The 24,479-nt window shown below is 33.2% G+C and overlaps 3 protein-coding genes across 3 annotated transcripts; 1 reads left to right on the top strand and 2 right to left on the bottom strand.

Moving 5' to 3' along the window:
- Positions 1-3,316: 3,316 nt before the first annotated feature.
- LOC146946629 (protein NUCLEAR FUSION DEFECTIVE 4-like) lies at positions 3,317-7,819 on the top strand. Its single transcript, XM_085744606.1, has 3 exons — positions 3,317-3,802; positions 5,371-6,266; positions 6,864-7,819. The coding sequence occupies exons 1-3, from the start codon at positions 3,476-3,478 to the stop codon at positions 7,351-7,353; spliced, it is 1,713 nt and encodes a 570-aa protein (XP_085600732.1). The 5' UTR covers positions 3,317-3,475; the 3' UTR covers positions 7,354-7,819.
- Positions 7,820-9,515: 1,696 nt separating this feature from the next.
- LOC146946628 (uncharacterized) lies at positions 9,516-10,572 on the bottom strand. The gene has a single exon (XM_085744605.1). It carries the CDS (start codon positions 10,484-10,486, stop codon positions 9,767-9,769), a length of 720 nt encoding a protein of 239 aa, XP_085600731.1. The 5' UTR covers positions 10,487-10,572; the 3' UTR covers positions 9,516-9,766.
- Positions 10,573-16,212: 5,640 nt separating this feature from the next.
- On the bottom strand, positions 16,213-23,704 carry NUB1 (ubiquitin-associated (UBA)/TS-N domain-containing protein). The gene is made up of 11 exons (XM_085744608.1): positions 23,335-23,704; positions 21,050-21,172; positions 20,825-20,921; positions 20,099-20,134; positions 18,392-18,579; positions 18,147-18,249; positions 17,477-17,658; positions 17,331-17,408; positions 17,049-17,151; positions 16,884-16,977; positions 16,213-16,786 (listed from the first exon to the last, which is right to left on the bottom strand). The coding sequence occupies exons 1-11, from the start codon at positions 23,628-23,630 to the stop codon at positions 16,431-16,433; spliced, it is 1,656 nt and encodes a 551-aa protein (XP_085600734.1). The 5' UTR covers positions 23,631-23,704; the 3' UTR covers positions 16,213-16,430.
- Between the last annotated feature and the right edge of the window lie 775 nt (positions 23,705-24,479).

Here is a 24,479-nt window from a genome sequence, read left to right as displayed (position 1 = left end):
TCTTCTTTGTTCGAATCTCCAAACAAGTCCAGGTAAACACGTGAAAACCCTCTCGTTCACATCCATAATCATCATCGAAGGTTTGTAATGAAAAATCAAACGGTGAATTGAAGTGGAAATTTGAAAAGATTCGAAAAAATTGAAACGAAACCCTAATTTCAAAAATCATGAAGATTCACCGTTTGTTTTTCGAATCAAAACATAGATTCATCATCAGCATGTAAAATAAGTCAGGATAGGGTTTAGTTTCGAAGAAATCAGAAGAAAATTTTGAAACCCTAGGTTATAGATTCAAGCATAGATCTATTCAAATCCAGGCCAGTTCTCAAAAAATCAGTTTCGAAATCATAAAGAGGAGAGAAAGAGCTTCAAGAAGATGTGTTTAGTTTCTAGATCGGAGTAGGTTGAGGCTCCGACGCGGCGGCGCCACCATGGGCCACCACGTCGGAGAAAGGATGTCTCGTCGGAGAAGAGAGAGTCATTTGCAGACTCTCTCTCTCTAGCCTTTGTTTTAGTGAGAGAAAGGGAATGGGAAAGTGAACCTTGGACCGGTTCAAGGCCTTTTATAGGCCACTGAACCGGTTCAACCCATGGTCCCAACCCTGACCCACTCCTTAGGCCCAATTCCATGCATGTGTGACTTTCTGCTATGCACACCCCCCCCCCCTTTCTTGCATGCTTTACTGATTTCCTGCTAATTGCACCCCTGCATATTCAAAAAATCCTTTAAAAATTTCTAAAAAATTTCCATGCATTCTTGACTGCTTTCCTGACATTTCTGTGGTATTATTATGTGCTAATCTTGATCAAAAAAAATAAGTAGTATTTTCTTGTAAAATGTTTACCATTTTTGTCAAAAAAATTGTGAGGTTCTTGAGCCTAAAAACCTTTAAAAATTCTAGAGAAATTTTCATATACATTTCTTGATAACTTTGTAGTGTTTTTGTGATGACTTTTGCATATTAAAATGGTAAAGGATAATGTGTTAATTTTCTTGCTATTTTGTGGTGTTTTTGCGTTAAAAATTGATGAAAATTTGCTTGAATCCAATTCCAATCTCTTGATGAATACTTGTGACCTATACCACTTGATTTAATGGAGCCTTAGCCACTGTTTGTGTTTGATATTGCTGCATAATTGTGAATCTTGATAGGTTACTTAGTTTACAAGTTACTTGTGTAAGTAAATAATGCAAATATGTCTAAGTTTGCTTCCAAAATGTCAAGTTAACCATGTGACCTTAATTCCCATTCCAAAATCTGTTTCTAAACCTTTAAAAGTGTGTTGGAATGTGAGAATTATAGGTCATATGGTTCCTATATCTTATGGGCAAATTTTAGTCATGTTTTGCACTCTTTTGCCTTTATTTTGGATCATTTCCTATGCTTTGTGTTGTAGTATTTCTCTTGCTTTATTTCTTTTGATATTACCATGTGTTACTAACCATTTCATTTCATGTCCCATATATTTCATAAGCATCCCCATTTCATCTCATATTCATCTCTATTTTTTCTTGCAATTCAATTTGTACCAAGGCTTAGAATGTAAAGACTTAGGAGCTTTTGTAATATTTTTCTTATGCATTTTTAAATTCTTGCAAGACCATAGAATGTATCTAGGCCAATGATGTAATAAGGACAATGGACTCTAATGGTGTACACCGACACAAGCACCGACACATGCACACACATCACTATAGTATGTAGCTAGAATATGCATGTTTAGATGTATGTTTAGGATTGTATGTTTAGATGAATGTCTAGGATTTATACTTAGGAAAAATCAATTTTCCAAAAAAATATGAACAATATCACTCAAATATTTTCCTAAATAAACCTTGGGATCAAAATCCCATTGATTTTTTCCTTTTCTTTTCTTAAATAAAAATCTTAAAGAATTTTAATCATACTTAGACCTTTTTGCAAGTAACTAATCAAACCTCACATTTTCACAACCTTATGCCCTTGAGGCCTCTCAATCTCTCATTCTTCAAATTCCAATTTTCAAACTTAAAATCAACCAACAAAAAACAAAAACATTTTTGGAAGAGAACTACGGTGGATTTGATCCCTTAAACGGGTACGTAGGCAAGGAATCAAAATTCCTTCAATTCAAATAAAATAAAAATTCGAACACTTCCTTCTCCCTCCAATTCTTCACTTAGAATACTCTTAGGTTTAAATAAACACTTTCAAAATAGCATTTAAAAATAAAGCGCGCGCGTAGAAAGTAAAGACGGTTCCTATAGGATACTATAGTCGTTATGGGTGCTTAACACCTTCCCGTAGCGAAAACAACTCCCGGACCTCGATTCTCAAGGGTTTTGCTTACTTTTTCCCTTCCCAAGAAAAAATAAGATATCACCGGTTTAAAAGGTTCAAACGTAATCAATGTTTGACACCCGAGAACCAAGATAAAACATGAGTGTGTGCATGCGCACCAGTATCCTTATATTTTTGCATTGTGACCACTACCACTATGAATATATTTTTTCTACACCTTAAGCCCAAGTCTGAAAAACTACTCTCACAATCCGATTTCACACTTCTCCCTAACTTTTCTCCAACACTAATTTCTCTCATCTCATTTTCACATATCCTCCATACTTGCACATCACTGCTGCACCGGCGGCGGCGCCACCATGGTTTACCATGTCTACCTCTCCATGCACTCTCTCATTTGGGGCCAAAATTGGATTTAGGGTTTTTAATATAAATCTGATTCATTTCAATCTTTATTCCCTTAATTATTTTAACTTAATTAGTTTTCTATTATATATTTCAATTCATAAATGACATGAAAATGCTAGTAATGACATGAAAATTGGATTAGTCAACACACAACAACATTGTTGTCATGTCATTGCCACGTCAATAATGACAGTGACAAATCACCAAAACTGACGTGGACAAAAAAAAATCCAAAAATTGTAAAATAGGGGGATCAAAATAGTGGTTTAATTTTAAAATGAGTGTATCAAAATTTTGATTAAGTTAAAATAGGAGGATTAAAAGTGTATTTTTACAAATTTTGCTAAATAATCTTGTAAAAAAAGACTAAAGGAGTAATATCTTTTGTAATTATTTTTTTTTTGGTACAAGATCTTTTGTAATTTTATATTACCAAATTGAGTAACTTGACAAAATCAATTTAATCGATAACATAAATTATACTCACACGAAAAAAACAACAATTTGTCACGTTTTTTGGTAATTTCCCTTTGTTGTCTAGAACTAGAAACTTCCAAGTCCAACACATCGATTTTGTTTGGCTTACACAAAGATCTAAATTAGTATCCTCAAATTTGGTTTTTAGCACCTTTTTCACTTCCTTTCCTTTCCCTTTCTCTTCTCAAAAACACAATTACACAAACCACGCTACTTCACATGTCTCTTCACCTCTTAACTCATTTCCCACTCACTCAATCTCACTCTATATAACCAAAACAGCACAACCCAAAACCCCAAAACACAAAATGACATTAACTCTGAAAGGAGGAAGCAGACCACCATGGGTAGGATTAGGAGCAGCAGTTTGGGTACAAATAGCATCAGGAAACACTTTTACTTTTCCTTTATACTCACACTCTTTGAAATCTGTATTAGGTTTTAACCAAAGACAAGTTACACTTCTTGGTGTTGCTAATGATATTGGTGAAAACGTTGGTTTGCTTCCTGGTATTGCTTGTAATAAGTTCCCACCTTGGTTAATACTTTGTGTCGGTGCTTTTGCTTCTTTTATTGGTTATGGTGTTCTTTGGCTTGCTGTTTCCCAAACACTCACTAATCTTCCTTACTTGTTGGTATGATTGTCACTCACTCACTGTTAGATCTAATTTAACTTCTTTTTTTTTTAAACTCTGGCTTAGATTGCCTGATCCGGGACGATAATTGCTCGATAGGCCTTTTATAATTGCTCATCTCATCCGGTCATAACTCCGGATGTGCATTTTTTAGCTTAAAAAGCCGATCCGGTCCTAACTCCTAACTTCCCATGCTTGTTTTTGTGAGTTTTTGAGCAATTAAAGAGGCCTATTGAGCAATCATCATCATCTAGGACTAATCCCACCGTCCGTTAGTGGGCCCAGTTGAAGCCAGATCAAAGCGCTGTATGGATTGATTTAACTATGTATTCGACTATGCAAAGCGCGGTACTTTAACAGTTCAACTATGTATATATGATATGATCTTTGGTTTTCTTTTTTGCTAGTTAAGTATTTTTTGAAACTGTATCTGTTTCTAAACGTGCTTATTATATGAATTTGGTTGTTTTTTTCTTTTAAAGACAATTGCTGGATTTGTGGCTTATTAAAGGAGGTAGGAAGTGGAGAATCATAGAGCATTAATGTGTCTAAAACTGGAATATTTTTTAATTCTTTTATCACTATTTAAATACGTTTTTTTGTCGACAAATACTATTGAGATTTTTGTAGATTGTGATTCAATAATTCCTACATATTAATTTGTTTGTTTTGCTCAGTCATTTTTTTATGCATATTCATGTACATTTTTTTTTTGACAGTTCTGACATGTAACCTTAGAATTGAAGAAATCAAATTTTACTGTCTTCTTCTTGTGCTCCTTATTGAGCATGTTTTCATTGTGTTTTGTCTTCATATTTATTGAATTTTTTTTTTCCTTTTCTGGATCTGGATTGCTTGCTGTTAAGGCAGAGCACACATTCACGCAATCAATGATGATATGCACCCATGGATGAATTTGAAGGTTCAAATTCATTCTACAGCGTGAGTGTATGTTGAATTGACTAATGGCGAACCAAATCCGTTGTTTTTTTGGTACAGTGTAAATAATGAGATTTGAACCTATGACTTCATGCATTTACTCATATACCCTTCCTGTTACCCAATAAACATGTTGTATACATAAATATATAGATACATACATACAAATCCCACATGCAGCGTTTCTGACATTAGTTGACCTTGTCTGACTTCGTTTGTCCGAAGATGAAAAAAGATGGGAAGAAAATGTCCTTGTGCAATTTTAAAATTTTAGTTTTGGCAGTGAAGAGTTCAATGTTGCATTTTGCGTCCGACGTATTTTGACCGAAAAGGCCTAATTGTGATTTACTCATGTAACATGTTGCAGCTTTGGTTTGCCCTTGTTAATAAACCTGTTGTATACATAAATATATAGATACATACATACACATCGCACATGCAGCGTTTCTGACATTAGTTGACCTTGTCTGACTTCGTTTGTCTGAAGATGAAAAAAGATCGGGAAAAAATGTCCTTGCGCAATTTTAAAATTTTAGTTATGGCAGTGCAGAGTTCAATGTTGCATTTTGCATCCGACGTATTTTGACCAAAAAGGCCTAATTGTGATTTACTCATGTATCATGTTGCAGCTTTGGTTTGCCCTTGTTATTGCTACCAACAGTAGTGCATGGTTAACCACCGCGGTTCTTGTGACCAACATGAGAAATTTCCCTGTTAGTCGAGGCAAAGTTGCAGGAATCCTGAAAGGTTATGGAGGGCTTAGTGCTGCTGTTTTCACCGAAATTTACAGCCTATTGCTTCATAATTCTTCTTCAACGTTCCTCTTGTTTCTTGCTATTGGTATTCCAGTTGTTTGCTTCTGCATGATGTTTCTTGTTAGGCCTTGTACCCCAGCATTGGATGAAGACTCGACATCTAATTCTCATTTTATATTTATCCAATGTTCTAGTGTTGTCTTGGGTGTATATCTTCTTGCAACTACAATATTTGGCAATCTTATTCCATTTAGCGTTACAGTTTCCTATATTTTGGTGGCTGTGATGATTTTTCTTCTCATGGCTCCAATTGCCGTCCCTATAAAGATGACATTGTATCCTAAGTCAGCTTCCAAATCTGAGCAACAACTTGGATCTTCGGATTCACTTGGTCAAGGCAAAGATGACAAAATAGAGCCACTGCTTGGATCTTCGTCAACAGGAGCACTTGGAAGCTCGAACGATCAGGATGATTCATCTGAAATAGCTATGCTTCTTGCATTAGGTGAGGGAGCAATAAAGCAGAAGAAGAGAAAGCCTAAACGTGGGGAAGATTTCAAATTTACTGAGGCTATAGTAAAGGCTGATTTCTGGCTACTGTTTTTTGTTTATTTTGTTGGTGTTGGCACCGGTGTTACTGTTCTCAATAATCTAGCCCAAATAGGTATTGCACAAGGTGAAGAAGATACCACAACCTTGCTATCAATTTTCAGTTTTTGTAATTTCGTTGGTCGGCTTGGTGGAGGAGTTGTTTCAGAGCATTTTGTCAGGTTTGTAGCATATACTTATGATGACTGAATATAAGATTTATCCTTAAGCCTCTATCAGTTACGATCTGAAAGAAAGTAGGGTTGGCCGCTTTTGTGCAGTGCACTATTTAGTGCATGTTTGGATCTGCTGTGAGATTAATGAAATCATGGTGGCTCACTGCGATTTGAAAAAAGTTAAACTTTCGAGTTCCAGCAAAATCACAGTGCCACTATAATTTCGCGAAACTCACTGCCAATCCAAACATTGACTAAGGCCTATTTAATAAGCTATTACATATAAGAGATTATATTTCGTTGGAATTACAATTGAAGTAGGAATGAGTGTAAATTCCACATAAGTTGTTTCACTTATTTATCTTATGAAAATGAGTTGAAAATACTTGGGTGATAAATGATAAATCAGATCAAATAAGCTATTTTAAATGCCGTCATTGAACGCTGATAATGAGAATCTTTATGAACTATAATTCAATTCTCAACACAATGAATAGATTATTTGGAATAGTTTATCAGCAGTATACTACAGTGGCATAAAACTGTCAATTTTCTCTGCGTTTAATTAATTGAACCAATTTCTCTGTTTTTGACAATTTTCAGGACAAAATTGATTCCAAGGACATTCTGGTTGACATGCACACAGACAGTCATGCTTTTGGTATACCTTCTGTTTGCCTTTGCTGTCAACGGAACCCTTTATCCTGCAGTTGCATTTCTTGGTGTCTGCTATGGTGTCCAAGTTTCCATAATGATCCCGACCACTTCTGAGCTTTTTGGTTTAAGGAACTTTGGTGTATTTAGCAACGTCATGTCATTGGGAAATCCACTTGGAGCAACCCTTTTCTCAGCTCTGCTAGCAGGTTCTATATATGATAAAGAGGCAGCAAAACAGCATGGTATTAACCTTCTTGCTTCTGGTGTTTCCTGCATCGGCGCAAGTTGCTTTAAGTTGACGTTTTTCATTCTTTCTGGTGTTTGTGCTGCTGGTATCATCTTGAGCATTATTCTGACTTTGAGAATCAAGCCTGTTTACCAAATGCTATATGCTGGAGGCTCTTTCAGACTTCCTCAAACAACTTCGACTCGCTAAGATGGCAGTAAAGTTAACCAATGAATAAAAACAGACAGAGTCTAGGTCTATTATTATATACTAATGGCTGTGGTCTCCCCTCCTTGTCTTTCACTGCCATGTATACATAGTTGAGCCTCAATGACACCACCTTTTTAGTCTTATGAAGTTCAAAATTTTGGTATGTCGCATGTACAACGCCTTTCTTAGCATGCCGGTTAGGCTTAAAATGATACTGGCAAATGAGAAACGAGTTTGTGCTAATGAGTTGAGTTTTAAGAAATAGAAATATGATCTCTACTATGTGTGTATAATGATCTGTCGGCAACTTTCAAAATCACATCTCAATATGTGACGATGCAATCACTTGAGATATATGTGTATGTGTATTAGCTATTGTTTTAGTCTGTCTGAAATTTTCAACTTAATGTGCTTTTGTGATTGTTCATGCACTTGACAAGTAATGTTATTGTATTTTCGATTATCAGTACTGATATTTATACGGAAAATGTTAACAAAGCTGCTGTCAGTCAATTGGGCTCCAAGTGCTGATATTAACATAAATATTTAAAATTATGCGATTTGATCACTTTATTAATATTATAATTATGGATTGTCTTTCTTTATTTCTGAGTGACATCACATATGCCCAGAAACAATAATCATGAAAAAGATGACTGCACTAAAGAAAAAGCAGCCGTTCATTTCTCTTTTATTGTAGCCAATGAACAACATTAATCAGTGATTGTTATAAAAAAAGAAACCTGAAACATTACCATGGAGATATGTAGTCTCGAATTATATAGCACAAGTGTTGCATCATTTAATTCATAATAATGTGTTTAAGACTATGAAGCCCCGATACGGATACGGATACGGGTACGATACGATACGGGTACGCGAATACGTCAAAAATTTCAAATTTAGGATACGATACGGCTTGGATACGTTTACAATTTTTTTTAATATATATATATATATATATATATATATATATATATATATATATATATTAGACATAAACGCACAAAAAATAAATAGCGTGAAATCTTAAAACTAATTACACCAAGTCAAAATACAATGGACCATTCACCAACTAAGATATCCTTTAAACCAAAACATACCATATAAACAACCTGCACTATGATGATACCAAGGTAGTATGAAGATAGTCACCCTTTTCAAGTAATGGCCAATATAATGATCCCAATTTACAAAAATTAATACTTGTGATCAAAATACAAATAAAAATTTTAAATAAAAATTAAATTAAATCATTCGGATACTTCTGGGATACGTATCCGGGAGTATCCTTAACGTATCCTTAAAGTATCCAATATATTTTTAAATAAAAATTAAATTAAATCATTCGGATACTTCTGGGATACGTATCCGGGAGTATCCGCGGAGTATCGGTATCCGATACGTATCCGACACGGGTACGGCACCATTTTGGAGTATCCGGGCTTCATAGGTTTAAGACAATGTGTTACAAAATTTGCATGACTTATTTCTTCAAATGATATGATAAAGAAATTTATAAGTTCGTAACAGTTAAATTTGATATTTGCATGAGTTAAATTTTTCATGCCTACTCATTTGTTGAATGGGCAAGTCATCTTAGAACACTCTGAATGTAGTTTTCTCTGTTAATTGAGCCTCTTAACAAATGCAACAATGTTATGAGCATAGAATTGAATAGAGAGTTCATAAACAAAACTAAGCCAATGTTTGGATTGGTGTTCACATGGGAAATATTGCGTCCCAATGCACTTCAAACGTGGTATTGGAGAAGCTACAAAGAGTGGCTATTAGATTTTTGCACGTACAGAGAAAAGGTAATGCGGAAGGTGACAACTACATTATCCATCAATAAAATGTCATTTGTTTTCTATTATAAATAGTAGAAGACAAATAAATTATTTTAATTGATGTTAACTCAATATGGTAGAGTTACCTATCTTTTATTGAAGGGTAAATAAAAATTTGCCAATGCAGAAACAAACATGTACCTTAGTTAAAGAACAACTAGACTAATAAATCCTATTTAATTGGTGAAACTTTCCTATCTATGACTCATAATGTACATGTAACTTTCCACATAAGAAATACTCCGTATGGAAGTTTGTAACTAAGACTATCATTAGGAAATTCTATATAGAAAAAACAAGAGACTACCATTAGGAAAAGGACACAATAACTATTGCTATATATTATGATGCTCTCATAGTGTAGATATACAACTTGCCTTTACTATAACCTTTCAATTCATGCCAAACGTCATGTGAAAAGTAATTGAAACATAATGAAACATTCAAGTGGACGGAGAAAAACAGAAAGAAGCACAAAAAGAAAGAAATAATGCAATAAAACATTCATTTTGCATAAGAAAACATTGGTATCACGCCAAGAAATTCACCCTAAAAAAAAAAAATCAAGTTGGTTTAAGATCTTCAAACAATGCACGCCACAATACAGAATCCTCAAAATCATAATCATCTCTTGTCATGTTGTAAGGACTATGAAAATCAATTTGGCCTATTGGCCCTGAAAATCTTGGACTCCTTGTAGTGTCCATAAACCTTCCATCAATAGGTCTTTTTCTCATGGGACTTCTATTAGTGTAAACCATTTTTGAATTCATTTTTCCATCAAGAGGACCAGAAAATTTCAACATTTTTTTGTTGCTAATTACCATCTTCTCATTATGCATTCTTCCATCTAAAGGCCCTGAAAATGCTATTCTCCTGTTTCTATGCATACCTTTTTCACCCTTGAGTTCCTCACTCACCAATGCTCTTCTCCATTTCCCTTGGTTCCAACTTTGCTCTCTTTGCAATGACAACATGTTCATGTCTTTTGCTTCTTTTTTTTCTCCATTGAAAATGATCTTGCTAAGACACTTCTTTAGGTACCTTTTGATAACCCCCGAAAGTCTATTACTGTTTTTTGGGACTTTGTCATTTTGGTTCTTGACAAGGTTGAGAATTTCTAGCCTGTGTTTGGCTATTGAAATTCCCATGCTTTGAAGAAACTCGTGGTTGAAGTGAATGGAGTCTTGTAATTGAAGCTCATTGCGAGTAAAAGTGAGGCTATACTCGTAGAGTTGAAAAGGGTCTAGGTTGGTTTTTGACAACCATGAGAACCAATCCATAACCAATGAATATATAGCTATAAGCTAGTACTAGTAGTATACTTTATGATTGAGGTGGGTATTTTGATTTATAAGGTGTATAGTTGAACTAATGAAAGACTATTTACACTTAGACTTGAGAGTTATAAAGTGCATATATGTAGTGGATATATGGTTTAGCGCACCCACCTAGACGCTCCAAGTGATACCTATTGACAATTGTAGCAAATTGGGATGATGTATAAATACAATTTTAGTGCATATTTGGTTGATTGGTTCTAATTTCTATTTTGTAATTGTTAAAATTGATTTTAAACATGTATAATTGATTTTACATGTGTTTGTTTTAGCGGCTGTATAGCCCAAAACGCGTGTTTGCTCATATGCTACTAATTGCAGCTTCATTAAATTCACGTTAACTTGTCATTGGGACGGGAAAAATGCATGGTAAATGCAATTTCAAACATGCTATTTGAATGTTTGAAAGTTGAAGAGTAGTTGTTTTCCGAATTGAGTCTAATGTAAATTTAGAATTTAGAATTTCCACCTTTAGAATTGATTTCGAGCCTCAATTTCTTTTTGTTAAACTTTTTACTTACATATATCTAAAGGAATCAATTCATTAAAATTAATTTTTTCACTAATGAACCTTATAATTTGATTTTACACAATGAAAATTAAAGTCTGCAATTTGATATTTCGTATGATTAATTTGAAAATTGAGATAAAAGCGAGCTGACATGGGAAAATAGTGTATTTTTATTGGATGTCGGGAGAAAATACACTATATTGTTGAATATGGTAAAGGTCTACTGTTGTTTTCTTTTTCTTTTTCTTTTTCGGGTTCATATTAAGTGCACCTTTAAGTAAAATCAATATATTATGACCAAACACACACTAATAAGTGGCCCCGTTTATTTTAATAATTAATTTCCTTTTCTGAAATTAAGGACGGAACTCAAGACTGAGCGTGACAAAATCCTAGAATATGTGGAAATTTTGACATTTTGGGAGGGATATACAGCCCACGAGCATGGATATGCTGCATGGTGTATAAGATAGATTTGACTAGTAATAAAATAGATTTGAGAATCTTTAAAAAAAAAAGATTTGAGAACTTTACTAAAAGTTTGTCAAATAAACTTTGTTAATTCCTTAATAAAAAATAAACTTTGTTGTGGTCCTACAAATAATAATAATAATAATAATAATAATAATAATAATAATAATAATAATAATTATAATAATAATAATAATAATAATAATAATAATAATAAACCCTTAAAATAATAATAATAATAATAATAATAATACAAAATAATAATAATAATACAAAATATGATTAATTAAGTAAATAATCCCTGTAAATATTTAGGATTTTGTTTTAAATCCCTACAAATAAAAATCACTAGTCCTTGTAACATTTTCGTTTAGTATTTTAGGGATAAAAAATGCCGACGAAAAATTTGCATAAGGACTAAAAATGTTGATAGAAAATTTTACAAAGACTAAAAATATTGACGGAAGATTTGATATAGACTAAAAACTACGATTTTCTTTTGAAAGCACTAAATTTTTTTTTTTTGAATATTTATAAGAACCTTTAATTTAATTATTTTTTTGAAGAAAAACCATTTATTTAATTTATTTATTTTTTTGGTCCTAGTGGCTAGAAATTATCCTTTTCAAGAAGAATGAGTGGGGTGTACGGGGTTCGAACCCAGGCCCCTACATATATTATGCAATGTCTCTACCAATTGAGCTAAACTCATGGGACCATTAATTTAATTATTAACTCTTGAAAATAAAATGAAATAAAACATACATGAAATCAAAATTTGCGGCTGTTTTTATGGAGCTTATTTTTTTTTTTGGTCAAGTAGCCTAGTGGCTAGAAATTATCCTTTTCAAGGAAATGAGTGGGGTGTACAGGGTTCGAACCCCGGCCGCTACATATATTATGCAATGTCTCTACCAATTGAGCTAAACTCATGAGACCATTAATTTAATTATTAACTCTTGAAAATAAAATGAAATAAAACATACATGAAATCAAAATATGCGGCTGTTTTTATGGAGCTTTTTTTTTTTTATCAAGTAGTTTAGTGGCTAGAAATTATCCTTTTCAAGGAGAATGGGTGGGGTGTACGGGGTTCGAACCCCTACCCCTACATATATTATGTAATGTCTCTGCCAATTCAGCTAAGCTCATGGGACCATTAATTTAATTATTAACTCCTCAAAATAAAATGAAATAAAACAAACATGAAATCAAAATATGCGGCTGTTTTTATGGAGCTTATTTTCTTGACAATGTTGGATTGCGACAGCAACCGGTTAAAGTGGAAATGAAATGTGTAAGTGGCAACATGGACCCAAGAAAATAAAGTAATTAAAAGCACAAAATCAATTTGGTAAACTAACTACTACATCCATTGCCTACATTATCTGAAACTTTAAAAGACAAACCTTTTCAACGTTCAAACTCAGTTAATTAGTCTTTACCTGCCTGATTTAGCACACACAAGAAATTATTGGAAATAGTGTGATACTATGATCAATTTTAGTGCTGGTTGTTCACCTGATTGCATAAAAGTAACTATGCTTGTTTTTTCTTGTATTGGATTTTGATTATGGTTTAGATGATTGTATTAAATTAAGCAAGATTCCTTAATTAAGCAATAAGATAGAAATTTTTTTTTTTTTTATTATTGTTCTTTGGTTGAATTTTGGGTAAATAATGACTTAGAGTTTTATCCTAAGGTTTCCTCTCGCTTTATCTTTTTAAAATTGATTTGTAAATAAATTTTCAGATGATATCAATTTTAATATGAGACTCTTAACAATAGTGTTCATCTCGAGTGATGGTAAACAAGGCCAATATATAGATCATGGACGAAGTATCTTTGAGGTATTATAACTCGACCAATTTTAGACTAAAGTTCATTGCTAGAAAAATAGAAATTAGAGATGGGTGATTCCGTCTGCAAAATATAGGACGAAATTAGAAACAAATTTCTTTTGTTATTGATTTATTTGTATCTAGGTCGTTAAAGATGGAATTTATTTGTCTTTATCCAACATATATGTCGTTTATAGTGGTTGACATAAGAAGAGAGATTTGTCTCAATTGAAGACAAATAAAATGTCTTTAAATACAAATAATTTTATCTTTGAACGTCGTCTCCAATATATTGAACTTCGTATCTATAGAGACGAACCAAATAGTATGCCTCTATCTATCTAATAAAAATGGTGTTTATAATGGTTGACAGAAGAAAATAAATTTGTCTCTATTGGAGACAAATAAACCGTCTCTAAATGCAAATAATTTCAGCTGTGAATGCCGTCTCTAACATATTGAACTTTGTCTCTATAGAGACAAACCAAATATTATGTCTTTAATAAGAACATGTTTTCTTTTACTATTTTGTCCCAAAATTCTATATATAATTTTGTTTTTATTGTTTTAAGTCTTATTTGTAATCGAAGACTACAAAATAGTTTTCGTGAACATAGTTCAGTTTTTAGAGACGTTGTAATATCAGAGGTTGGAGTTCGAACCCCGAATTACCCTAGGTGAAAGTTTTTCTATCTTTTTGATTAAGTAGTAGTTTATGTTTTGAGTGATGTCCTTAGTTTTTGTAAAGCACCCTTTCAATTTAGATCACATACTCCGCACACGTGTGTTCTTAGAAAGGTTGTGAAGTTTGGAGTCTAAGTTTTGTGTTCAATTTGTTCAAAATCTATTTTTAGTGATTTGGTTCGATTCATATATTGCATTGCATATGTTGAATCGAATCATTCAAGCTTTCAGGTGTTTGACTTTATGAAAATTTGTTCAAAATCAATTTTTTAGTGATTCAATTCGATTCATGTATATTTGGAATCGAATCATTCAAGCTCTCGTATGTTTGACTCATGAAAATTGATTTTGAATCGATTCAAATTATTTTGAATCTATTCAATATTCATTTGGAATCATTTGAATTGGTTCAAGGTTTTTCTGAATCTATTCATTTGAATTGATTCAAAGTTTCTCTGATTATACTCAATCTTCGTGCAACCCGGATTTCATATTTTACACTATTGAATCAATTCAAGACTTTTCTAATTCGATTAAAACCAATTTTTTCAGTGTTATTTTGGGTCAACTTACTCCTATCTCACTTACCTATATATACTTCCATTCAGCGGCAAAGCTAGCAAAAAATTTAAGCAGGGGCCAACTAAAAAGAAAAAATAAAATAATTTTTTTTTGAAGGAAAAAAAAACTTTTAAAACCAAGATATTAAATTTAAGAATAAAATATGTTTTTAGTTTTATAAATTATTTTTTAGGTTTAGGCCTTAAAAAAAATTATTCAATTTTTGTCTTTATTTTTTTAAATTTTATAAAAAAAAAGTGTTTTTAGTCTTGGATTTAATCTATATAACAAAAAAATTAAGGACTAAAATTTAAAAATTGCTAGTTCTGTAGAGACTAAAAACAAAATAATCCAAAAAATAGTCAATACATGAAAGTTAGCTTACATCAGCAACAAACGATAAAAATTGACAATAGCTATTTAGAAAAGTTGGACAAAATGCGTTTTAAGAAGTCAATTTTATCCATAATTGATTGTTTACAAAATAGATTAATAATATTTTTTTTTCAATGTAAACAAATAGGTTATTTGCAAGAAACTTATTGCCCATTTAACATGTTTATGACTATTGTCTTGATAATTTTTATTGTTGAAAAAGTTTTCTCTATAGTTGTTATTGAGATCGGAAGTTCCAAACCAATACAAATGAATCTACCAATCATGTAGTAATTTTTTAACTTTTCTTATCTATGCTAATTTTTGGCAACTGAACTTATTTGGGGTAGCTCAATGTTTATTATTTAGAGTAGCTAAATATAAATACATACCTATCAACTCAAGAATAATATTGTTTTTGGGGTAGCCAAGGCTAACCCTTCCACGTGAAGGGCTACGCCCCTGCTTCCATCCACTCATTCTCTCATTTATACAATCATTTTCCAAACACGCTCTAAAGTCTCCAACCTTTCATTTTCACAACCTTCGTCGGATTAAACACTTTCTCTAAGAATTCTTGTAGGATTTGAGACCTAGATTGTTAGGGTGTTGTAGGACTTGTAAGTTTGGTTCTTTCAAGTATCTTGGTGGTGGATCAAGGATCTAAAGCAGAAGGGATCAAAGGATTGCATGCAAGATTGACATTCAAAGACCTTATGGATGTCCGATTTCAAGAGGTCTTGAAGATTGAATGTAGTGTGATTTCTTAGCATAGAAGATTAGAAATCAAAGGAATTTATGTAATTATACACTTGAATAATTATACACTTGAAAACATTATAGCCATTAAGCGTGGCATTGCAAAAAATATACTTTATGATATGATATACAGACCACAAAATGGTTAAAAATTCAAGTAGAAAATCCAATGACAAAAGGTAAGTGTTAAATTGACTGCACTAGAAAGTGACTCACTACATTAAATTGTGATTCATTGACAAATAAGATTTCAGAAAAACTACACAGAAAAGTTAGTATCGATTGCAATCAATTTTTGTATAGTAGGACTCGCACCGTATTTAAAGTATTGACAACCACACCAAGAGTAAGAAATTCTTCACACAAGTCATAAAAAGAAAGAAATATCCACCTACTTTGAGAACAGTCTCAGCAACATGTTGTTAAACAGTTATGTCGTTCTACACTTAAGCTTGACAACATTATGTTTTTGAAAACTTTCCTTAAACTTTTTAGTTAGTTCGAAAGCAAATTAAGTATTTAATATTATATCGACTAATTATTATAGAAACCTTAGGGAATGAGCACAAATGTACCCATCCAGATATTTACATGAGATCCCTGCATCAAAGAGCAGAAACACATCCATTGTCTTTATAATCCTGCTATTTACATAAACTGATAATTAGTCTTCAAATCATCTTCTTATTTGGAAGCAATGCCTGCAGACTCAACCATAGACAGGTACTCAGTTATGGCTTCCCCTTCAATATTAACTTCAATGTCATAATCAGTAAAGGCATCTCCTTTAGCTATATCTGCAGAGAGCTCATCCTCCATCTCCACATCCCTTTCTTCTGTTTTATTGTGATCTTCAACCCCATTCATTTGGTCTAGAATGTCAGAATTAACATTTTCTGGTAAAGGGTTAGATGAACTTCCAATACCATCAAAAGCAGCAGTTGAATTCATTTGAGGTTGCATATTCTCAGCCTCAGGTTGTGCTGTCAGTCTTTGCAATACTTCTTCTAAATTGCCGCCTTCCTCAAAAGCAGCGACCACTGCAGAGAATAAGTATATCAGAACACCCTTATATCTCTATATCTAGGTTTCACTTTTAGCACATTACTGTGGCTAGAATATAAATAACTCAAGTACCTCTTGATCTTTCAAAACCCATTTGCACAATTTTTTCAATTGCAGAATCTTTTGCTTGTTGCTGTCTTTTCCTTTTCCTTGACTCGATCTTAACCTTTATGTTGATAAATGTAAGTATAAATATTGTTTGAAGTTGCATATAATTTGGTTAAGACATATTGTTACCTGTAAATCAGAATTGGTTTCTGGATTCGTCAAATCATCCAATGCCTTCTGAGTATCATTTTCATTTCTTCTAAGAGCTTCAGCAGCAAGCTCCTTCTCAAACCTGCGATGTAAGAAGTTTGATGGAATGTGAAGTTTTGTGAAACACTTTTACACTTGGAAGAAATCTGAAGAATTTGTATATGTTAAAAATGCATATATGCAATCACAGATGCCACAACATGAATAAATCATAAGTAGCAAAAGCCAATGCATCCAATACAACAACAAAATAACACTCACCCAATAGTGACCAATTCGTTCAGTCTCTCCAGATCCACGGCCTTCTTTAAGGGGGTCACCCCATACCGCTTTTGCTCCCTGGAATGAAATATTCAGAAACCGAGATAAAGAAAATGAAAAGTCAATAAACATCAAGTTGCACCCACCTAATTTCATCTCTTCTTTTTAAATCTTCCTCATCTTTTTGCATTTTCTTTGCCTTCTCCTCAACAAGGAAATCAATGGCACCCCCAACATCTTGATTGTTCATTCGCAGTGCTCTCTTTGCATCCCTTTGAGTGTAGCCCATGCTCATAACAAGTGATAAGGCCTCATCTGGCACTTGCAGCTGTAACAAAAAAGAACATTGTATAGAAAGAAGAGTCAGACCGATCACGATTCTATTGTAGGCAGTCTTATCTTGCATTTGCCAAAGACTGAATCCATGATTCAAACCTATGACCTCCTAATCACACGAAAACATCTCCAACTGTTGCATTAATGCTCCACTTCATTGTATAGGAGAGTAAACAAATATTTATATGTTATATGCATACTCTTTGGCTAGACTCTATGTTCCTTTTCTTCTTCTTTGAAAGAAAAAATGAGGCTGAAGGGGAATATATTGTATATAATATAAAAGGTAGCAAAATTGGCTATATCAATTACAAAAAAATCTGAAAGCAGAAAAATGCTCAATTAACAAGAGAACCATCAAAATCAGTAAATGTTGACTTTCCTCTGATCAAACAATGATACCGAAAAACTGGAACATGGGAAGAAGATATTTTTCCCCTTACTCAATTTAACACAGTAGGCATCAATACTTCAACCTACCTGAACAAACTTCGCTTTTGCAGAGGCTAATGCTTGCCTTGATTTCTCCAACTGGCCAGAATGAAATGCCACCACCCCTTCAAGCAGCTCTAGTCTCAAATGCCTATGTAAAAAAGTTCAGCCAACATAAAGAGTGAAGAAAAAATAACCGATAATTAATCTACTTTTAATTGTGTCCCAGTAGCTTGAGAATTTCAAAGGAAAAAAAAAAAAAAAAAGATAAACAATCAGTTGAAATAACTCACAGTGCAACCTCTGGATAGCGACCACCTTGTAAGAGTCTGAGGCGGAGAGAATCCTTCCCATGAGCACGTTCAATTCCTGCCCTAGCCATTTCAAGGCGCTTTCCAGCATCTGATAACCATCTAATGTCCCGTAGCATGAAGTAGCACCATACCATGTCAATTTGCAGTATTGGAACATTGTCAATAAGCTGAATAAACAGAACGACAGAAATTATATTAAATTCAGAGATTAAAAGACATGTGAAAAAGAATTTGGCTCCTCTAAAGGGGGGAACACTTAGAAAATTGAAATATCAACAACTGAAATATTGATAAAGTACAAGCATAAACATACTCCCTCCGTCCTATATAAAAGCACCTTCTGATTTTTTCACTCTTAATAAAAAAAGTTGGTAGTGTAGTTATTAGTTAATGTGTCAATTTGATGTATAAATGTACCTATAATACCCTTTGTATGTGTATGTGGAAAATTTTGCCTTTTAATATTCCAAGAGACTTAGTGGTATTAATTAGGGGTTTATTTGGAAAAGAAGCAATAAATGTATCTAGTAATTTGAAAAGGAACTTATGTGTAGGGACAAATTTTTAGTCAAATGAGTTCTTATATTTAGGTACAGAGGGAGTAATGAACTACGAGGATGCATTCCTTAAATTTTTTTGTCAAAGGTTATATGATTCTACACATTCCACTCTATAGTGAACCCTTCACTTTGAATGCCCAAATCCTATAGAAAATCATCTTAAAAGAAACCAATGGGGAATTAACCGCATTCTGTTGGGATCATTTCTATGAGTAAGAACGAATTCACAGAAGAGTATTGATTATACAGAAGAAGTAAGAAGATTACAAAAAGGAAACGAAGAAGAGAGAAAGAAAACAGAAAACTGTACCATGCAAGACCAGGGAAAGCAAAAAGTACACAATGAACACATAAGAGCACTTTCCTTTCATGCTGGACTAACCAGTCATAAAAGTCAATTATTCAGAGATATCCCTCTTTTCTATTCATTGAGGCTATTTGAAAACCTAGCAACAACAACACACACTATTCTGAACAACCGTATAACAAATCAACCAACTAACAAACTAATTGCTCTTACAACTCTTAACTACTCCAATTCCCCTTTATTCTATATATTTCGTGTTCATAGCTTGAACATCATGGAAAAGCGAACAACTAATTATAGCTTTGCCACAACTTTATATGCTCATTCCCATTGGAATTTTCTTTTTTAGGTGAGGGCTGCGCGGATAAGTTAAAATTGTTTCTTCAGGGTCTTGTCTGTCCTATAATTTTCTAACTTTTTTAGGTTAAACGTTTTTTGGGGCTGAGAGAACTATTTCTCTCGTCAATTAGATTTAAGGGAAAACAAAAGGAATAATGTTAGATAATCTGGTTCGTTAGTTAGAGTAGGATATCACACTGTATGTAAATAATGGAACAGGGGAGAGATCAAGAGTATCTAGTCAACTGAAAAGTATTGCCGCCTTCAGTTGAAGGGTTTGGAGGTGTAGACCCTCAAAATTCTGCAGAGTTGCAACCAAGGCGATTGTTCCAATTCTTTGCAATAAAAATTGCCGATGACTATTAAATAGGCAGCTAATAAACAGTTTAGAAGAAATAAATTTATAACCAAAATAAATAATTGGCAGGTAGATTCTGTTATATGCCACAATACAAATAGTCTATAGACTGGACTACTCACCTCAATGACTTTTGGATCACAAATAGAGAATGACTCCTGCAAAGCAAATTACACATGGAATTTTTCAATTAATGGCAAGAAAAAAAAAATTGAATTAATTAATTTTGATAAATATAATACATAAATTATGAAAACATCAAACAGTTCAAGCTTTTGAAAATGTTGCATCATAACAACGTATTAAAGCCTTTTTGACCAAGTGGACCCCTTGCCACTGCCACCCCCATCCTTCTAATTAAAAGGTGAGTTTCAGCAAAAGGTAGATGGGATTGTGCCCTGCCAACACTTTAAACCAAAAGGGCTCCTCATGAGAGGACATGTTTGAGATATAACATAAAAACAATCCATGTATTGTGATAGCTTAACCTTTATGGCTGGTTAATGAATAACTAATAAGTCTTAACGAAAAGAAAGTAAGATAGCAAAAGTACAACTTCATTAATTATAAGCCAAAGTAACACCAAAATTTGTAAAACTCTTATTGTTATAAGGAAAGATAGGAAATTAATTATGTTCGAAAACTCTTTGGCGTGTACGTGTACCCTAATAAAAGCATTAACTTAAATCTGACAGTTCTCAAAAGTTAAAGTGCATATTCCTCATATTACATTGAGCACAATGGTTATTTATACTGATAACATTATTCCGCTTCTACAACAATTTCAAAAACATGTTTGAAGACAAATGTAATACTTATCAAGATAATTATTTTAATAAGGAACTAACCTCTCCCATGGTAAGCACTTCAAGTGCATCTTTGTAATTTCCCTTTCTGATAAAACGCTTCCCCTTTGCATGAAGCATCAGTCCCATCATTACTGCCCTGCCAAATGATAACTTAAGTATCACTTCAACAGTCCAAATGGTATATTGTCCTTTCATATTTAAAACCCTCACACTGATAAAAAATAATTCCACCAAGATGCATGGAAATTCTGCAATTGTTTATACCTCTGATCAATCTCTGATCCTAAGCGTACTTTCTGTCCACTTTGATCTTCAACTTCTATGTTAAAGTCTTCAAGAGGTAATGAACCATCTGCATGCCTTTCAGCCAATGCAGTTGCAGCTGCCCTGTTTGCATGAAATTCAACTAAGCTTCAGAGAGGGTAGTAAAGCTAACATAGTACTGTAATCAGATTTGTTGGTATCCTTTCTTCATGATTTATCATTAGCTGTAATAGTTACCTTAGTTAAGGGATGTTAGATCTGATCCCAAAATTATAGGATATGATAAGATCATAGTCCTTTTCAGATCATATCTAACAAGTATATAAATGATTGTGTAATCATTGTTATATTTCTGATGTATATAAATGCATGTACAATCCCGAAGGGACATACCAAATCAAATATCCATTTTTCTCAATAAAACAACTAGGATAGGAAAAACTTGCAGCAATTAAGAGATTTATCATTCCTGGGCTAAAAAGTGTTTGGGAAAAAACTTTTTAAAGCTAAATAAAGTGTAAACAGTAAAATCAATTTCTGAAATATGTATTTATGCTTAAAGGACCATATTCAATTGTGTACACATACATACACAAAATCATTTCATGTAATTATGCTTAAAGGACCATATTCAATTCTTTCGTAGAATTAAACCCCGCTTAAAATTTACATTTAGGGCATAATTCGGCAATTAGACCATATGCATCGGCCGTTCATGTGATTTCTATCATTCGAGGAACTATTACAATCTATGTTTTTGTCCTCAAGGACCAAGCTGACTACTCACGCCGAAACAAAATTGCATATAAAACGATTTTAAAGAATATAATAACACACACTTTGTTACTTACCGGTTGTGTATTTCCAATTGAATAAACAAAGAAATGGTCCAAAAGGAGTAAATAGTAAAACATTATTTACCGAAGGATAAAATTAGTATTTGATAGCCAAGTTAGAACAAAACAAAACAGAGAATGAGTTCAGGTCTACACTTGGTGCATGCTAAAAATGGAGCATAACAGAAAATAGTAAAAAGAAGTGGAACAAAACCCTACGAATCTACAATAATGATGTGCATTTTGCTATGGGTAATATATAATATAAATGATGCCTATAATAGTCTCCGATTTGAAAAAATCACCAATTTAGTCCTTAAACTTGAAAGACTGCAAAAATTCCTAGGATAATTATTTCAAAATAATTCCAAACAATTGAAAATACCCATGTCACAACCCTAAGAAAAAATATTCGGGACACAATGGACCAGGTAATGATTAAAGACTTTTTATTTTAGGAATAGTTTTGAAACTTTTTTAATTTGAGAAACCAAATTGCGCCAGAGTGCAATTTCAAAGACTATAATGGTGATTCGCTAACTAGCTAACATGGAGTCTCCAATTACACTACTTTTGTCAATTTAGTCCACATTTCATGAACTTCAATCACTATTAATTTGATTTACAAAATCTACAACATATTCATTTACTAATTTGACCACTAAACGTATATTCAATTTCAATCATCCCAGATTAATCAACATCTATCATTACGTTGATCAGAATAAAACTTGACTCGGATACCTTAAGCAACATCTATCATTCAAGTCGCGTCATAAAAAATACATGGATGGAAAAGGGAGACCCCGCTAAGGTTTCTCAACCGAGATTAATCAATCTATGAAGCGCGGACACTCCTCAGATAAGGTGTGTCCCAGTGTTTGACACAACAACGCGTCCGACACTAACACGACACCGACGCATATAACTACCGAATGTGATTTTGACACGACAAAACACATATAATTACACTGAATGTGATTGTGATTTTCTTAAATTATTGACAGTGTCTGTGTGTCTGTGTTCTCAAATTATTAGTCTGTGTCGTGTCATTATCCATGCTTCATAATCATAGTTAATCATTAACAACATCACCAGCACCATAAACATAATTGGTGATTCCCAAACTACCTAACATTAAAATGGTAATTCCCTAACTATCTAACATTATTTTCTCAAATACATGTTTGGAAAAGGGAGACCCCGCTAAGGTTTCTTGACCGAGATTAATCATTTATGAAGCACGGACACTCCTCAGGTGTGTCTAGGACGCCCGACACAACACTGACACATAAAATTACACTGAATTATCAAATTATTAGCGGTGTCGGCGTGTCCGGCGTCAGTATTTGAGCTTCATAGTTAATTATTAACAACGGCAGCACCATAAACATAATTAAAAAGGAAAAAGAAGTAAAAATATAAAAGAGAGATAAATATTGTGGTTACCTAATACGAGCAAGCCTATGAGAGCTTTGTTCCTCAACAACAAGAGACTGACCCTGTTGAGGAGAAGTGACAGTAGCGAGAATCTTGGAGTTATTTTTGATACCTAATTGGGTTAGGGTTAGGGTTTGATTATCATCCTTGAGAATTCTACCAGCACAAATAAGGTTAATGAAGTGAGGATTATCGCAATTGGATCGCTTCGCAACTTCTTCACGTAATGAAGAAATGGTCCAATTCTCTAAATCGACTTCTTCTAATACACCTGACCATGTTCCTGCTATCTTCAATTTCGCCATGTTGCGATCACTCCACTCGATTCTGTTTGATTGATGATTGTTTCTCTTTTTCTTGAGGAGTGGTATTCTTAATTGAGAAGTTAGTTTTGTTAGGATGGTATTTATAAGGGGAACGTTTTTTTTTTCTTTTCTTTTTTCCGAGGTTGAGGACCCACTAGTCACTGAGAATAAATTAGGGAGCAAGTTAACATTTCTTTGGATGTGTTTGGTAGAGTAGAAATAGGGAAGAGAGTAAAGAAAGAGAGAAGTTGAAGAGAAATAGGGAAATCACCCTGTTTGGTAGAGAAGGGAGATTAAAAACACATGGTCCCACACAAAATCCTTTCTTTCCAAAACTCAGAAGAAACATAAGAGTGGTAATATTTTTCTGTTTTCCTATATATACCTTTCTACCTATTTAATTAATTTTGTCTCTAATAACATTATAATTGTTTTCTAGAACTTTTATTTTTGGACAAGTAGTTTAGTGGTTAGAATTCACCTTTTTAAAGTGAATAAATAGGGGGTTTGGGGTTCGAATTCAGCCCCTGCATATAATAATGCATATTCCTGTGAGCTATGCCCACGAGGACTTCCACCGTGAACTTTATTAAATTTGAAAGTGATAATTTTATTTTCAAAAATATCTGGAAGTGAATTTTTTTAAAAAATTGCAGCGTTAGTCTTTTTTTTTTTTTGTTGTTTAAGTAAAAAGAGTTTTTTTTGCATTCGTAACTTGTTTTTTTGGTATACAGATTCATAATTTATAGAATTTTCCGTTACATTCCGTATAATTAAAATATACTTCAGTGTATTCATTTTTTTTGGTCTACTGATTTACAAAATAAAATTATATGTTTCATTTTTTCT

This window comes from Medicago sativa, chromosome 2, assembly GCF_051527215.1.
Source record: "Medicago sativa cultivar Bolivia chromosome 2, Bolivia_mono, whole genome shotgun sequence".
Taxonomy (NCBI): Eukaryota; Viridiplantae; Streptophyta; class Magnoliopsida; order Fabales; family Fabaceae; genus Medicago; species Medicago sativa.
This window is presented reverse-complemented; position numbering and strand designations above follow the sequence as displayed.

Coding starts and splice junctions, on each gene's coding strand:
- LOC146946629 (XM_085744606.1), top strand. CDS start 3,476: ATGACATTAACTCTGAAAGGAGGAAGCAGACCACCATGGGTAGGATTA. Junction 3,803..5,370: donor CTAATCTTCCTTACTTGTTG/GTATGATTGTCA, acceptor ATCATGTTGCAG/CTTTGGTTTGCCCTTGTTAT. Junction 6,267..6,863: donor GTTTCAGAGCATTTTGTCAG/GTTTGTAGCATA, acceptor GACAATTTTCAG/GACAAAATTGATTCCAAGGA.
- LOC146946628 (XM_085744605.1), bottom strand. CDS start 10,486: ATGGATTGGTTCTCATGGTTGTCAAAAACCAACCTAGACCCTTTTCAA.
- NUB1 (XM_085744608.1), bottom strand. CDS start 23,630: ATGGCGAAATTGAAGATAGCAGGAACATGGTCAGGTGTATTAGAAGAA. Junction 20,922..21,049: donor GGATCAGAGATTGATCAGAG/GTATAAACAATT, acceptor ATCATTTGGCAG/GGCAGTAATGATGGGACTGA. Junction 18,250..18,391: donor CGCTATCCAGAGGTTGCACT/GTGAGTTATTTC, acceptor TTTTTTACATAG/GCATTTGAGACTAGAGCTGC.